The sequence below is a fragment of the Tupaia chinensis genome, unplaced genomic scaffold, assembly GCF_000334495.1.
Source record: "Tupaia chinensis unplaced genomic scaffold, TupChi_1.0 Scaffold000008_1, whole genome shotgun sequence".
In the NCBI taxonomy this organism is placed as follows: Eukaryota; Metazoa; Chordata; class Mammalia; order Scandentia; family Tupaiidae; genus Tupaia; species Tupaia belangeri.
In genome coordinates, this window is record NW_006159437.1 from 759919 (window position 1) to 777185 (window position 17267).

At 40.2% G+C, this 17267-nt stretch overlaps 1 protein-coding gene across 2 annotated transcripts in view; it reads left to right on the forward strand.

Moving 5' to 3' along the window:
* The window catches only part of GRM1 (glutamate metabotropic receptor 1), a 561669-nt gene extending 552401 nt beyond the window's left edge, over positions 1-9268 (forward strand). The window contains exon 11 of one of the 2 annotated variants that reach the window (XM_006139863.2): positions 6770-6848. Coding sequence is in view for 1 of the 2 variants with exons in the window: in XM_006139861.2 (XP_006139923.1) it covers positions 6770-7694 (925 nt within the window). In the remaining variant the exon portion in view is untranslated. Of the gene's footprint in view, positions 1-6769 lie in introns of both variants that reach the window. The other variant, XM_006139861.2, reaches the window with a different exon arrangement.
* The last annotated feature ends 7999 nt before the right edge of the window (positions 9269-17267 follow it).

Here is a 17267-nt window from a genome sequence, read left to right on the forward strand (position 1 = left end):
AGTGATCTCTACCAATCTTACTGATTCGCAGTAGAATACATACAGTAGTGATGCCAGTGTAGCAGGTGGTGGTTGAAGGCCTCTGTACCTCTAGACCATAGTTAATCTAGGATGGTTGGATGTCTTTTCCGTAATTCTCCCAAGGTCGAAAGTCATTGGTGTTTCTCACACCATGGGATGAGTCTAAGCAAAGACATAGCAAGGAGATCCTTATTTTGACAGCTGCTAGCTTCTTGTCAGAAAGGATTGATGGGAATGGGTGGATGTGTTGTCTTGTTATGACAGCAGGGCCAGAGAGATGGGAGAGTCAACTGGCATTTTTTGACTTAAAGGTGAGTGCTGGAAAGCAAGAGTAAAGTCTGGAAGTGGTCTACTTTTGGTGGGTGACAAAATTTATGTAGCAATCAGCTACAGGTTGATTTTCAGAACTTTCAGAATAGAATCTAGTCATGCTTTTGTTTTTAAAATCATAAAGAATAGGAAGATATAAGTAGCTTTAAAGCTGTGCACCAAGGGCTAAATTAGAACTATTTTTAGTCATAGTTGTTCCTGCAAAATTAAAAAAAAAAATTTAAGAAAAAAAAAGGTGATATTCTGTCTGTGACTTTCAGTTCCCACTATTTTTGTGAACAGGCAAGGTAAGTGCTAGAAATAAAGGTGTCTACTGGACCATTATGTTCTGTCTAGATCTATCCTGTCCCTGGGGGAAAGTCCCAGCTGAGCAAAGCAATGGCCCTATATTTTTAGGGCAAAGAGTGGAGACTCCAGGTAGAGCTGAAGAGCATCAAATGACTTGCTAGTAAGATTATATGTCTGGTATCATGAAGCATAGAACAAAGGATAATGCTTGAGCTGAAGTTTCTAAGCTTTTTTTTTTTTTTTTTTTTTCAAAAATAGAAAAAAACAGACTAGGCTCATCTGTACTTCCTAAAAGAATGTAATGACTTCCACTATGTCTCTGCTATAGCCATGCTGTGGTATCAGCACAATCTTCAATACATTTTGGCATAAGAATATTTTTCCTAAGCCAGTAATCACAAGGAAGTTGAACCAAAGATCATTTAGAAGTTACTTGGAAAAAAGATGTGATAACCATCAGACTTCTACCCTTTAGTTCAAAAATATAGATTTAGCATTTTCTTAAGATGGTAGATCCTATACCCAAAGTTGATGGGGCCTTGCGGACTCACTAACTTTGAGAAAATACTTTATCTGTAGAGAGATTTTTCGTTTTTCCCTATGCACTAAAGAAAGCACAAGGCTTAATACAGGCAAACTGATTTGTGTGTGTGTGTTGTCTATATCCTGTATCATATAGCTTGAGAATATAAGATATAATTAATCTAAGGATTCTCAAGGATTGTCTATTTAGACTTTGTAATATTGTAAAATTTAACTAGCCAATGACTCACTGTGTGGTTTATGATGAGGGTGACTTCAAAGGGTAAAAGGATAAAATTCACAATGTTATTTAAAACTTAGTATCAACAGACTATAAGTTCTTCTATAATTAGAAAATATTGACTTCCAAAACACATTCAGTGATTTTCTACCTTGCAACTAGTGGTGAGTCAAAAAGGCAAAACATTTTAATTATGTTCATATAGGCCCCTGACTTGAGAATATATACTAAATATGCAGATATTTCTGGGAAGCTCAGGGAGTGGAACAGGCGTCAGTGGGAGTCATTTGTATTAAAGATAAACCCGGGGATGCCTGGGAAAACAGAAGTCTGACTCAGATGGTTTCCTATAGTTCCTACGCCTGAGATTCCACAAGAACCACTTGTCGAACTGCATTCTGGTACCAGCTGGCTGAGAGCGTCTGGACACCCACGTGCCTGCATTCCTGTTGGCTAGCCTCAGTGTGGAGAGAGCCTCTTCCTTGAAAGGCTTTGGGTCCCAGCTGAAGCTGCAGGAGCCACAGAAGGTCTATCTAAAAGTCTGCGGCTTTTGGTTACTTTTCTTGGTGAGCCATTGTCTCCGTGCTGGGACTCAATAGCATTTCTTGTTTCCATTTTCATGTTTCAAAGAAAACGAATGCTAACCTTCGCAGGCTCCAAGGAGTAAGGCTTCCTTCCTACGTGAAGGTCTTACGTTGTCGGGGGCCCTCCGGATTCTGCCCTTATGTCTGTGGCGAAGCTATTAAGCCTAGTGCACAAACTTGAACTGTGCTTAAGGGAAGCAGGCGCTGCGTAAGCTTTCCCTCGGGCAGCTTGTGCGGGATGCTTCCCTCCTGATCTCAAACAGCCACCCACTGTGATTCCCATTTTAGACCTCTCTGGAGCGAAGAGCAATGTACTCTGCAAAACGTAACTGGTACTTACTGCAACGAGTAAAACAGACAAGATCATTCTGAACACCAAAGATATAGTAATCTGTTTACACCACCCACTCCCAACTATTCTCTGAAGTGCTGTAAATATTGGCTTTTCTGTTTGGGGAAATTGTGATACTTATCTACTGAAAGAAAAACGTAAGTAAGATCCAGAACCTGTCGTAACTGAAATAGCAGCCATTGGCCTGCCTTCCTCTGCACACGGTAACTACACATCACCCTGAACATCTCTGGTCCCCATAGGTCTAACAACCATTCCTTCAATAACTTCAGTATCCATAAATGTATTTAGCCACCAAGATATTTATCCCAAAAGCCACCACATTTGATCTTCAAATAGAATATTATTTTGGGCTTAAGATCTGACCTTTGAAGTTAGAGCAAGAAGGATAGGATACTTTGTAATGATTCTATAGTGTTTTCCAGAACAGGTTGGTTTTTCTTCAGATTAGGAGACTAAGTGAAATTAAACAATAGAAGCTGGTGGCTAAAGCCAAAGCTATTAAAGTCCTCTAGGTGAAATAAAAGTCAAAGTTCATAGTAATATTGCATTTCTATAATGTACTTATTCCTTTTCATGCCCTATATTTTAAATATTTTGCTCTTCTTAATATTACAGCAATGTTTTCCCAACCTTTTCCAGTAGGATATTCCTTCTCATACCAAATTGCTTATAAAATCCTCACCTAAGTCTATGACAGTAATTGTTCCTTCATGAGGCTTCTTCAAAAACTTTACAGAAAATGCATATGAAGACACTAGGCATCGATTTTAAAATTTCTTTGCACCATAATAAACTCGTACTTTAATACCTTTTTTTTTTCATGAATGTTTTGAAATTCCCTCCTTAGTGGCCATTTGAATACAGAGCACAGAAAAAGCCTCTTAGAATCTAGCAACACTTTGACTTAGCCACACAATTTATTGTAAGAGCATATACATGCATTCAAAAGAGCAGCAGTGCATTATCTATAAAGGTAAAGTATTTGTTGAGTCTCTGTTTAAAAACGTGTGTAGAATCATGACCTTTCAAGTTGTCTACGGACCTTAGATTAGACATGACTAATTCTGAAGGACCAAAGTTCATATTCTACTGCAATTTCTATAAGACTATTCATGTTCTCTACTATCTCTGGTTTTTAGAAAGTAATTTATTCTGTCCTTGAAAAAAAAAAAGGTTAGTCTAATTTTATTAATCTGATAAATGCCCTGGGCATTAGAACTGTTTCCTAATTAAACAGTACTTTACAGCAAATCTAGAGCAGGACCCTGAGGGGAAGGAAAGCTGCTAGTTTTGACAGCCATGGTAAAAATCTGCTATCGCAAGAATAAAAGTTGGATTTTATTGAAAATAGATAAATTGTGATTAAACAGGGTATTTGAAGTAGTTTTTGAAAAAAATGAAATTAAAGTACAAGTTTATTTTGCTATAAAAACAATTGAAATGCACACTAAGGTTTTTCATATGTATTTTCTACAAACTTTTTGAAGATCTTGCCCCTGAGATCTATCTATCTACAACGTGATTAATAGAACTTTGATTAACGGAAGTGTGTGATTTAAGTAGAGAGCCACTAGAACCCCTGGATGACAAGGAGAACAGTCTGTATTAGTAAGTGAGTTGAATAACTGGAATCATTTTAGGATTTTCAGGAATGCAAGGATACCTTTGCTAGGATATGTGAAGACTCAAGCAATGATTTATTGGAACAGTTAAACCTATGGATTCAATTAGGTCCGAACAAGCTGTCAAAGTACCTGGTTTGTTTGTTCATTTTAACACACACACAGACACAGATACACACACACACACACACACACACATACATTCTCATAAAAAGATATAACATTTTTTTAAAAAATGCCAGAAAGCACTCCTTATAAGGGATGGTCATGCTGCAATCCTTTCCACCCCATCTCTCCCTCCTTTGGGAAATTTGGGCACACACACACACTTACACACGCACATCCAGTGTGTTTTTCAAGCTGCTGGGACTGAAACTTGAACCATACAATGGGACTCATGTGGGATCCAGCCTCTTTAGCCATCAGGCCACAGGCTGGCCCACAGTACCATTTTAATTTAATGATTTTATTGATAAATATTGAGAGATAGGCATTAAGAAAAGAGAGAAGTTTTCCCCTTGCAATTGAAAGTGACTCAAATAATTGGTTTTGATGGCATAGTGAGACATATCTCAGGAAGGTAAGAAGCACATAAAAAGTTGTATTTTCTAGAAGAGGCATAACGAGTGCTCAAAGAGAGAAACAGTGTATGTAGAGTGGTGGGTAAAGGCAATTGAGAAGGATGAAAGTAGATGGTGAACTTCCTTAGAGTTTTAAATTCACAAGAGTAATTATAGATTTTGGTTTTGCCCCTGACTGGCTGCTTTGCCAGGGACTCCACTATCCTGTTCTTTAATTTGTGCAACTCAGAGGAGAGACAGCTACTCTAAAAAGATAGCGTGGAAGTAATTAAGTCAAAATTTTAATGTTTACAAGCACTTTACGTTTTCAGATAATATATTTACTATATATTTGTAAAAAATGATGATTTTGATATATTTGATCATCAGAAAAGTCGTGACGTATTTTTCTATGTTTTTCTATGCAAAACTGTGTCATGACTTTCCTGACAACCCAACGATGAAGAAGAGGTTGTTCTCAGACCATTAAAATACAGCATAGACTATCAAATATATGGAAGATCTACCATTTTGTTCCTCAAATGAGGTGAAAACTTTAATTGCGATATTTATTTTAGAGCTTTTATATCCAGAATATTCTATACTCAATATTAGACTTTCTATACAAATATGTACTGATTTGGCTCACTTCACATTTTAGGATTATAAAATACAAAATGTCAAAACATTACTCTTATCCTAAGTGTGATATTCACATATGATTTTTGAAGTATTCATTCTTATATTTTCTAAATGATTAAATGAGTCACCATGTTAACTGTTGATCATTTTCTACACTTACTCAAATGAAACACTGTGGTATGGAACAGACTACTTCACACCTCCACAAAGGAAAAAAAAAATGTTCATTTTTCCTATTCATTTTGATGTCACAAATATATTATTACTGTGATACTTTCTCTGTTGCTGTAAAGGGTGCAAAAAAAAATGCAAACTCCTAAAAAAAAGACTTCTTGATTTGAGTATTAACAATGTTGTTATTAATAGACTGTTATGGTAAGGTACCACCATCTGCTAAGTTACACAGAAAACAAACTAAGAGTCCAAAAGTATGACCAAAGGTATTACAATATACAGAATAGAATTTTCAGTGTATGTGGACAGTAGATCTCATTTATTTCCTTCTCCAGAGAGAAATTCTATTTTGTTGGTTTTACGAGGGTCCCATGAAGATGAAAGTTGAAAAGGCTGGACAGCTGCTGGTACCCTAAGATTTTTCTTCACCAAGGCTCAGTGAGGAAAGATCCAGGGAGCTCTTGGTCTCAGTAACTGTTGCTTTGTCTGGTTCTTTATTCTATTTCATTTGAATCAAACTGTTCCAGAGAACTAAAGCAAGCACTGGGCATTTATATTTTGCTGGGCTTCCCCATTCTAAATGTTTTCTAGTGTGAAAATCTCTAGTTGCTCTGAATCTGGGCCTTTCTGTGAATGATGATCCCTTTCATGTGTCAGGAATAATGTTTTGAAATAAAGAATGAAAATCCAAAGTTATGAAGCACTGAAATCTCTTGTGGGTCTGGGTTTGTCTGTCATCTGCTTGTTTCTCTTCCTTACAGGCGCTGTGTGTAAGATTGCTCCACTCTGGTGACAGGAAATACTCGCATATCAGAATGGGCAACTGAGAGAGGACCTATTTTATCACCCCCGGGACAATGAGAATGGCTTTATATGTGGGTCAAAATTTGTCCCAGGGCCGATAGTCATTATGTTTTTTCTGCTGTTCATGCATAACTAATATTTTAAGAAGTTTGTTTGTTTGTTTGTTTGTTTTTCCTTTATCAGCTTAAGAATTTTGCAAAGGCTTACAATGAGCAGCAGTTTTATCATTGGTTTAGAATGTGTGTGTGTGTGTGTGTGTGTGTGCATGTGCGTGAGAGAGAGAGAGAGACAGAGAGAGAGAGAGAGAGACTTTGTGAAATCTTAGACCTAAATGTAAATACATGCTTCTCCAACAGATTGGCTTTTCTCCCCAACAACTTTTCACAGGGACAGTATCTCCTTCCTTGGCTGGGGCGGACTGTCTGGCTGTGGCTTCAGAGGCTCCTTGTGATAACCACAGCTTTTGCTATTTGATCAGCCATAAGGGGAGACTGGGGAGGCCAACCGGAAGGCCTACAGAAGAGGGGCAGTTAAGTTGCATTGAGCTAGGTTTGCATTTGATTCATACATCTTATCCTGTGTGCATGATCTATGTGCAAATAAACCCATCTCTATTTTATTCATAGTTCTAATGGCAAGTCTGTGTCATGGTCTGAACCAGGTGGAAGACAGGTGCCCAAGGGACAGCACATGTGGCACCGCCTCTCTGTGCACGTGAAGACCAATGAGACGGCCTGCAACCAAACGGCCGTCATCAAGCCCCTTACTAAAAGTTACCAAGGCTCTGGCAAGAGCCTAACCTTTTCAGATACCAGCACCAAGACCCTTTACAACGTGGAGGAGGAGGATGCGCACCCCGTGCGCTTCAGCCCTCCCAACAGCCCTTCCATGGTGGTGCACCGGCGCGTGCCAACCGCAGTGACCACTCCACCTCTGCCGCCCCATCTGACCGCGGAGGAGACCCCCCTCTTCTTGGCTGACCCGGCCATCCCCAAGGGCTTGCCCCCTCCCCTCCCGCAGCAACAGACCCCACAGCAGCCCCAGCAGTCACAGAAATCCCTAATGGACCAGTTACAGGGAACGGTCAACAACTTCAGCCCTGAGATCCCGGATTTCCACGCGGTGCTGGCAGGCCCTGGGGGGCCAGGGAACGGGCTGCGGTCCCTGTATCCGCCCCCGCCACCTCCGCAGCACCTGCAGATGCTGCCGCTGCAGCTGAGCACCTTTGGAGAGGAGCCTGTCTCCCCACCAGCGGAGGACGAAGATGACAGCGAGAGGTTTAAGCTCCTGCAGGAGTATGTGTACGAGCGGGAAGGGAACACGGAGGAGGACGAACTGGAAGAGGAAGAGGAGGATCTGCAGGCAGCCAGCAAATTGACCCCAGAGGATTCGCCTGCCCTGACGCCCCCGTCGCCTTTCCGAGACTCGGTGGCCTCGGGCAGCTCAGTGCCCAGCTCGCCGGTGTCCGAGTCGGTGCTCTGCACCCCTCCCAACGTGACCTATGCCTCTGTCATTCTCCGGGACTACAAGCAAAGCTCTTCCACTCTGTAGGGAGGATGTGTCCACATGAAAAAGTAAGATAAGCCAGAGAGCTCCGACACCTCCAGAGATGTGCAAAACGCTGGGAGGAGAGGCTTGGGGGTGGAGGCCAAGCCTGCAGGAAAAGACAAGAACGCTGCTTGCTGCTGCCTTAAGTCAGAAGAGAGGGATGGAGACGGAGCAGAAAGTGATCGAGGCCAGGATTGTGATTCTTGAATTATTCAAAAGTTTTCTCTGGGAAGAAGGAGAATTCTGACAAAGCACAATTCCATATGGTATGTAACTTTTATTGCAAAAAAATAATAATGATAATAATAAATCAACAAAAATAGTCTCTTTCGCACAATTGTGCATAGATATATATGCCCACCCATACTTGGCCAAGCTTAAAAAGGGACAGCCCACGCGGACCACGCTGTCATTAGTTCATCTCATGGCATTCATGGTGAGCATGTGGAGGCAGACAGAGCAGGGGGTGAAGGGGACATGGACAGAGGATGGGACTGCAGCTCGTTCCTCAGAAGCCCTTCTGTCTGCTGGGCCTGCAGCCTCCTAATCTGCAAAAGAGCAGTGATTGGCCCACAAGGCCTTCTTCCGCCACTCCCCAGGCAGGGCCAGCCTCAATACCACACTTGGATAAAGGAGCATGAATGCCCTGCTGCTCTGTGATTTCCTTTTATTTAGGAAAATAGGAATAAGAGCAAATTCATCACCAAAAAGTGCTTCATCAAGAGTGCTACAGGAGGGAGGAGGAAGAAGCAGGACAAAACAGAAGCCTGGGGCTTGTACCTACAGGGTCCTGGGGTTATACCTACAGGGTCCATAGGGACAACAGCTTTGCATACTCCATACCTGCTTATTGGTGATTTTGGAAAGAGGCCAGAACAAGAGAGAGTTTTGACAGTGACAGAAGACCTTTTGCGGATTAACTTGTGTTTGTGCCAAGCGGGTTCTCCATTGCCCATTATTTAAAGAGAACAAACCATGTGGTGAACTCATTACCTTCCATTTACTGTAGCAAATAATGCTTACCAGTTGAACTCCTAAGACGCGGTATCTGTACAATGTGGTGCCCTTGTTTCTCCTCCGTGCTACAGAAATGAGTCCATCTTGAGCCGAATGGTATACCCTAGCTACTATTATTGGTTTAAATGACAAAGAATTCTTGCCTATTGTTGCTGAAGTCCCTGTAACTAGTGAGTGTCTGTGTCCCTGTGTCTATGTATACCTGTGATTATAAAATTCGTGCAATGTGATGTCAACCCAACTGCAACAATGATTGTCTTTTGGATAGAGTATAGATCTTTTTTTAATGTTTGAAGAAGGTTTTATATATCATTGTCACCGTTATCCACAAAAGCTTTTGGAAGGTTTGAATATGGTGGCCCAGTGTTTTTCAAATGCAGCTCAATTGGTAATTCCTCCTATAAGAAGGAACTTATTTTTCAGATAGTTTATGTTGTGAGGATACATTATTAGCAAAATGGCTTGAAACTTTGTAATACTAAAAGTGCACAAAAAGTGAGGGTGACAATAAAAAGTACATTTTCTAAACTTGGACACATCATTATTAAAACATAAGATCAAAAAGGTGGTATTTAGATTATTTCAGGTTATTTCAAATTTTGTAAAAAAGATTTTCCACAGCTACTTGAGCTTTATGTGCTTTTAGCATACCATAATATTTAAGTCAGGTCATAGTTTTTCAAATATTTATTTGACAATCACATTTTGCCTTTCAATTTTTATTTTCATGTACTCTTTCCACTGTATTTTTCTGTCATAATTTTTCTTTATGTTTTTCTTATTTGATGTTATGTTCTAACCATGTACACATAATCCAATTATTCCATTTTTACTCTCTTTTCACCCTTAATCAAAGGATTTTTCTTGCTGTTTGATTACTTCTATTATTTGTGGAATGAATCTTACCCCCATAAATATCTTTGTTTTTGCCTTATGTTCAGGCATATTTTAATATGCTTCCTTCATGTTGAAGCTGCTTATTCTTCAGCCAAAAATCATTTTAAAATCTTTAAATATCCACTGCATCGTTTGTTCAGAATTTAGCATCGACTCCAATGTTGAAGATTTGTGTTTATTATGATCCTTTGTATTTTATTCCCAAGTTTAGTCAGTTCCATATCAAGAATGGACGGTCTTTACTTTAAAAATTTATTTTAAAGCACCTTTAGTGAAGAGGTCTCACACTAAAATGAAGACCTCAGCTCCATGTTTTCATTATCATGAAGCAGAATGAGGAAAATGGACTATTCCAGTGGTCACTGGATGGATTTCTGCTAATTGGCCTACTAGCCAGGAAAAGCATACTATCTATGACCAGCGAAACATATTTTCCTTTGTAATCTTAATAACAATAACCTATGTCCTTAATATTACAGGACTTGTGCATTCAGATTTTTAAAAATTTAGGGTAGACAAGGAAAACAACTTCTATTCAAATAATGTAAGATGTCAGTTTGTTATGGGGTTTTGGTTTTAACACTTGGTGAATACATTCAGTGAAGATCACATTATTACTCTGAATGCCTACTAGTATTATGATTATGAGTTTTCCTGAGTAGAGTATTAGCTCTTTTATCATAATTGTTCAAAATTGGACATGTATACAGACATACCCTTTACCAAAAGGACAGAAACTCTTTACCCTAATGTATGTGCTTATACAAGTTGTTTAGCTTCTTGTAAAAGTGTTTTCCTTTGGCTTATTATTGCCTTTTGTCAAATTATCTTGATAATGCTGTATAATAAATATTTTCTATTTATTAAGTGTGTCTTTTCCTTCTCTATACTTTATAAGAGTTAGAATAGTAGAAATAGAACAGTATTAAATAAATAATTCCAGTGGTTTGATTTTTCTCAGAACATTTTCTCCAGGTGAAAGTTGAAGACAAAATCTTCAGATAAGGTAGGTGACAAAGTTACTTTTGAGAAAAGCATTGCCTCAAGCTATGACAGTTTCAAATGAAGTCCACAATTAAAAGGTCCAATGCCCACAGCCTCCATTGTCATTCATTTTTTGTTGTTTTTTCTCAGAGTGTGTGAAGCTTCATATGCTCCTGAATCTCCAGTAGAGTTCTGAAGAGTGACATATCCAATGGCCCCATCTTTGTGTCATGTGTGCCCTGCAAAGCTTTTCCATCCTTGCTTCACACATTAAACTTAGCTTCTCTCTTTGTCAATGTCCTCCTGCTCACCCAAGTTCTAGCTCCTTACATTTCAACGGAAGTGTCACTGGTTCCCCAAACAAGAAAGCCTCTATTATCCACATATTCTGCTATGAGATTTCTGCAAAGTGGGGCATTTTCCAAGTATTACTGAAAGAGAGAACATGGTGGGACAAAGGCCACACCTGTAATATTGTGATGCATTTAGATGGTTGCAACAAGCTCCATAAGAAATGTTGGTATTAAAGAGATTACCAGAAATAGAAGTGGGGGCATCAGGAATTTCTTCATTTTACTAGAAATTAGGATGAGAAACCATGAAATGGAAACTTGGCATGTCAGGAAGAAAAACCATAAGAGAGAGAATGAGACACAAAAATGAGAAAGAAAAGGTTAATGAAAAGTAGTAGAGAAGAAAATGAAAATGTTTTAGGTGTGTAATCCAAAGATATACCCAAATACCCTGGTAGATTACAAGGGCCTTCACTTAAAGAGAGTCCAGAAGCTTCACCTGGACCCCGAGGAAGACATTTAAAGGTCAGGATTGGGGTCCAGATACCACAAGTGATGTCTGAGTAACTGCCACATCGTTTCTACAGATATTACCCTGGGAAATAATCAAAGGGGAGGAAAGCAACGTTTTCGTGGACCTGTTCTATTCTAGACATTGTGTTAGGTTCTTCGCCTTTGCTCTCAATTGTCCAGTGCTCATGGCACACAGACACGTTACAGGACTGAAATAACTTGCCCAAAGTCTCTCAACTCGTACAAAGCAGGGCTTTGACCACCATCTTCAGCCAGTACAAAGCCTATGAATTCACATTCCACTCCAGAGCTGTGGGGTTGGTTGTTCCTTTTTCCTTAGAATCAATTTTGCTTTCCAGTTTCTAAGCCCTTGGGGCACAGCAGATCATCAGTAATGGCTTGTTGAGGAAATATTAACAGCAAATGAATATTGTAACACCATATAGTTTTCCCAGCTCAGTTCCCTGAAGATGTATTCCAAAATCCGTCTGGGGTTACTGATCCTAACTCAGCCAGCTGGAACAAAACATGTTTTAATCATGAAAAACAAGCTCTCCTTTTGGAATCAGAAAGAACCGTTCCACTGGACAGCTGATTCTCCTTTCCTGCAGAAGACGGAGGGGATATTCAGTGTCCACTGAGCAACCCCTGGGTCTGACAACAGTGAGAGGTGTGAGAAACAGCACCCTCTGCAGGAGAATGCAACTAAGACATAAACTGCTGAAGAAGGTCACTAGTTTACGTGAGAGCAATAAAAATCACCCACAGAGAAAGCAGAGCCACCAGACTTGTTTCCTTATGGACATTCATGACTTGAGACAAGGGAAAAGGCAAAGTCAATTACCAAAAGTTGGAGGAGTTGAACTCATAGCATCATAAATAAGAAACTGGTTTAATTCTCTCAGGGTTGCTTGTAGGTTAATAACAGTAACAAAGCTTAAAAATGAGAATGGTGCAGCAGTAAAACACACCACTCTGTGAGGTATTCTTACATGAAAGGGTTTCTGGTTCATGTCCAGAGACCTCCCTGCTTATGCCAGGCATACATGTGCTCATGGTCCAGGTCTGGCTGAAGGCTAAGGGTTGGTTGTAGTATCAGACCATGTTGGGAGTTCTGTCTCTCTCACTTTCTTGCTCTCTCATACAGAAGGAAAAAAAATGAATAAACTTGAATGAGGATAGCCTAAACAAAAAAGGGAAATAATGATGAAATTTTAGAATTGCAAGCAAAATTAGAAGTCATTTAATATAGGGCTCTTCTATGGCTTGGTGGTTCCCACATAACCAACTGCAGTTTGAATCTTGGCCCCAACGGGTTGAAAAACTCACTGGGTACATGTGCTTGTGTGCCCCAAATCTCAACAGGATGGAATGATGGAAGAGAAGGGATTGTGGTATGACCGCATCCCACTGGGGAGTGCTTTCTCTCTTTTCTTCTCTGTCTCTCATTCTCTTTCTGGCAAGAATGTGCACTCTCTGGCAATTAAAAATAAAGAGGAAGTGGGGCTGGCAGGTGGCATGGTGGTTAAGTGTGCTGGACTCCCACATGGCCACCCATGGTCAAGTCCCAGACCTGGCGGCTTGCTTTCTCACTTTCCTTCTCTCTCTCTCTCTGTGTTCCTCTCTGGTCAAATGAAAAATAAATAAATAAATAACTACAGATAAAATAAAATAACTGTTTTAAAAATAAAATAAAGAGGAAGTAATTTAAAATGAGCTCTCACCTATGTCTTGTTCCTGGGAATGGGGCCGTACGTCCAATCCCTGTTGCCTGAAGTAGCTGGGTTTAGGGAGAGAAAGCAGATAGCCGTGAGTGTTGTAAGAGTAAGTCCCAAACCACACTGCTAATCCACAAAGCTGGCGAGAGCCCCAGCACAAAGCCACAGGGAAGGTGTCACAACAGGGAAGTTGAAAGGACTGCCTAAGTAGGCAACAGTGCGGTAGTCTGAGACGCCAGAGACAAAATGCTGGTGACTGAAGTGATCCTCTGGTGAGAACCATGTGGGACCTGGTCCTAACTCAGCCAGCTGGGACAACACATGCTTTAATCATGAAAAGCAAGCCCTCCTTGTATTTTAAGGGCTGGGAGAGGTGTTGGTGATCTTTTCCCCTATGCTTAAGTATTTTTAGGGACTAGGGTCTTGCATTTGATAAAAGAAAGCTCTAATGGTTATAAAATCATTCTTTTTTTTCGACCTGAAATATGTCTTTCTCAAACTTTTCCCCAGAGTTCTGCCCTCTGGAAAAATATCAGGCGAATTGACTCCACTGCATGTCTGACTTCCCTTTAGCTGCATGCAGGAATGTAGCGGTTATGTCATTCTTCAGTGATTTCTTCTCAAGCCAAATAGCTTCCCTTCCTTTAACTGTGATCATTGTCATTATGCTTCTAATCCCCTAATAAGTGCATGGCCATATTGCACTTCTTGAGTACCCTTTTTAAAAAGTTGCATCCAGAACTAGACAGAAATTCACACACACAATTTGACTCTCTTTAACCATTAAGTTAGTTTGCAGGCTTTATGTTGCCCTTGTTAGCAGTCTCACCACATTTTCAGCTCGTATTCAGCCCAGTCAGCTATAAAACTTAAGGCATTTTATTATGAACTGTATGAAGTAGATAAGAACATGAATATCTTCTTAAATTGTGTTTCTCCAGAAACACACCTTGCAAGGAAGAACTGTGTACACTCAATGGGGAAGTAATGCCTGGAAGTGCCAGTAGGGGGCGAGGGAGGCAGAAAATGCTATGCAGATATTACTGTGGGTAACCAGTCTCAAACTGGGAGACAGAGAACATGCCTCCCAATTTTCCCCCAGTCCCCATGGTGTACGGGAATTGGGACATTGATCCCAAATTCCTGTTTGCCACAATTCAAAGTGGTTGGGGAAGGAGATGTGTGTTAATTCTAGTTACGTCTGGGGAGATTCAGGTTCTATCGGCCTTTTATCTCTGAGAAAGCCCCCCAGACAAAGAGTAGCAGATGCTGCAACTGGACACCTTAATATTGACCCATGTGAGGAAAGTATAGTCAAGGAAATACAGGCAGGGACCAACAGAATCTGCTCTAGACACAAGGATGGAGAGAGAGAAGAAAGGAAGGAGAGTTAGAGTGGTAGAGAGAGAGGGGAGATAGTCACAGATACAGACACCAGTGCAGATTAGAGATGTGAAAACACGAAGCAGCAAAGATGTCCTGAGTACCTGCAGTGAGAACAGGAAGTTCTAGAATCACCCACTGCATCTTCACGGCAAGGGAAAATCACAAAAGAAAATCGAAGTGAAACTTTAAGTACGCGTGTTGTTAGCCTCTGAATTATTTACTCACAAGGATGTGTAAAGTGTTGTCATTATTCTGTTACAAAAGTAATAAAATGCATTGCAGAAATTTAGAGAATTCAAGGAAAACATTTACAGTCATATCATGCAAATACTAAGATTATAGATATCTTATTTTTCCTTCCAGTGACTTTCATGCCGGTTTTGTTTTGACAGAGTTAGAATCATCTTTTACTTCTAAGTGTGCTTCCTGCTCTTGACATGTAGTGTCATCATTGTAACCTCTAGCAGGAGTCTTCACTTGATCAGAGCTGAGGAGTCACCTACCTATGGAATCGGGTGGAGTTCCTTATCCCACAGAGACCAGATAATTGGGAGATAATTCATGCCTAGTCTCCAAATGGAGTTCAAATGCATAGTCGCACAGCTGAGACACAAGGGCCTATTGAACTCAGTTATAGGCAGGGGCAATAGATGGCCTAAAAAATGAAGAAGAAAGAGGTCATGAGATAGAAAAATGGAATGTGGGCAAGGCTCAACAATAGAGCTGAGTGGACAGGGACTGATTAAACCGGTCAGGTCAAAGCCTCGCACACTTGGGGATGGAGAGGGGTGTGTGGCTTAAGCATAGGAACAGACCTCTAAAGGCCTAAGAAGTCTCTCAGCCCCCACCTCTCACCATTCCAGACTCCCTACCATATCCCCTACTCCCTCTACATATACAACTTAGAATAAGACACAAATAGTAGAGGGGAAGTCCTTGAAAGCCAGCACTATGGACTATGAGTGGACAGTCGAGCTGAAGGCCAGCCTTGAGCAGGAAGGAAATGGTACACGTGCCATGACTTCACCAAGAGATCGGGAGGAGGTGGTACTTGGGCTCTGAGTGGCATCAAGGGAGAGAGCCTCAAAGGACACTAGAGGTCAATGGTGGGTCAGTGTTACCAGATGGGCAGGTGGTTAGGGAGAGACACAGGTAATGGCCACAGGGACAGAAAAGGTGTCTGCAGACAGCAGCCAAAACATATTCCAAAAGCAGCAGCTGAAACAGAAGGAAGAGGCACAGACAGCATGCAAATTCCATGGAAGGCGATGCTCCACCGTCTCCAGAGACTCAGCCAAACTGGGAAATGCCATCTTCTTTGTTGTGTGACATGTGGGGGACTAGGGTAAATCGTTAGGGCTACCTGCTTAATATTCACATATTAAAAACACTGAAGACATTTCTCATTAATGTCAAAAAGAAATACTCCTGAACTTCAGTATATGGGTACCTTGTCATTGCATGTAACCATGGCCCTGTTAGATACCGTGACATTGCCAATGGTCTGATTCCTATAAATAGTGTGAGGAATTATTTCATGCCAAAAACATTTTCTATATGTGATAGCATCATTTTAGGCTTCTGTTTATGATGATTTTATTCATTATTTAATTATTATTATTTATTCTCTGCCAAATAATATACATCTTGAATTTCTAACCACTATAACAAGTGGCAAAATCCTGGCCTGAGGTTGTCCTGCTTCACTGTGTTTTATCATCAGAAAGGCTGTGTAGCCTGCTGCTTATCACTCCCGTAACCCCTACGGTGCCCCTCACAAGTTTGTTTGTTTTGTTTTATTTGTCTATTTTAATTTGACCAGAGAGAGACAGAGTGAAAGAGAGAGAGAGAAAGAGAGAGAGGGAAAATGAGAAAGCAAGATGCCAGATCCAGCACTCCATCTGTGGTTGACCATGTGAAAGTCCAGCTCCTTTAACCACCATGCCACCTGCCCCCCTGTTTGTTTATTTTTTTAAGAGAGATGTTTGCTTCTCCTCCATTCTCATCTCAGGGTTTTGGGAACACACACACACGTGCTGGTGTGAGTTTCAAGTGCTGGATCCAGGACTAGAACTGTGGTTGGCCAGTTGGGAGTCCAGCTTAGAGATATTGTGTATTTTCTGCTTTCCCTTTTCCTATTTGGCCATTCTAAATTTGCCTTAAATATAAGAGTAAGCTAAAGGGAAAACATGCATTCATGAAAGATTTAGTTTTCCCTCATTATCATCTTCGTGTTTACTATTTCTGTTGGCATATGCAGGTAAAATTGAAAGACAAATTTTGTTTTTCTCTGGCTCTTGTGTATGTTAGAGTAATGATATTGCAGAACATTATGTAAAATGCATAAAGCAGTTTCACTTAAAACAAAAGTTATCTATACTCCTTTCCTTTAAAGCCAATATAAATATGTGACAAATTTTAATTTATCTCCAAATATTTACAAAAACTTAAAAAACCTCATCTCTGTATATTTAAAAATTTTTAAACATTTTTTTTCAAGTTGTTTTACCTTAAGCTGCAGCCTAAGAAGAGTCTTGAATCACAGTTGAATATTGAAAAACAACTTTTCCCTTATTGCCAATGTTTAAGGAAGGAGAAGAAACCATTTTTCATATTTTAGAAATTATAAATCACAGGACCACCCAAAGATACTGAAAATAAAATTTGAAATATTAGCGAATTTATTTCCTTAGCAAAACCATGGTCCTTTGATTAAAACAATAAAATGAGAAAATGGTATTTATGGTTACACAACTGCCCAATTTGAT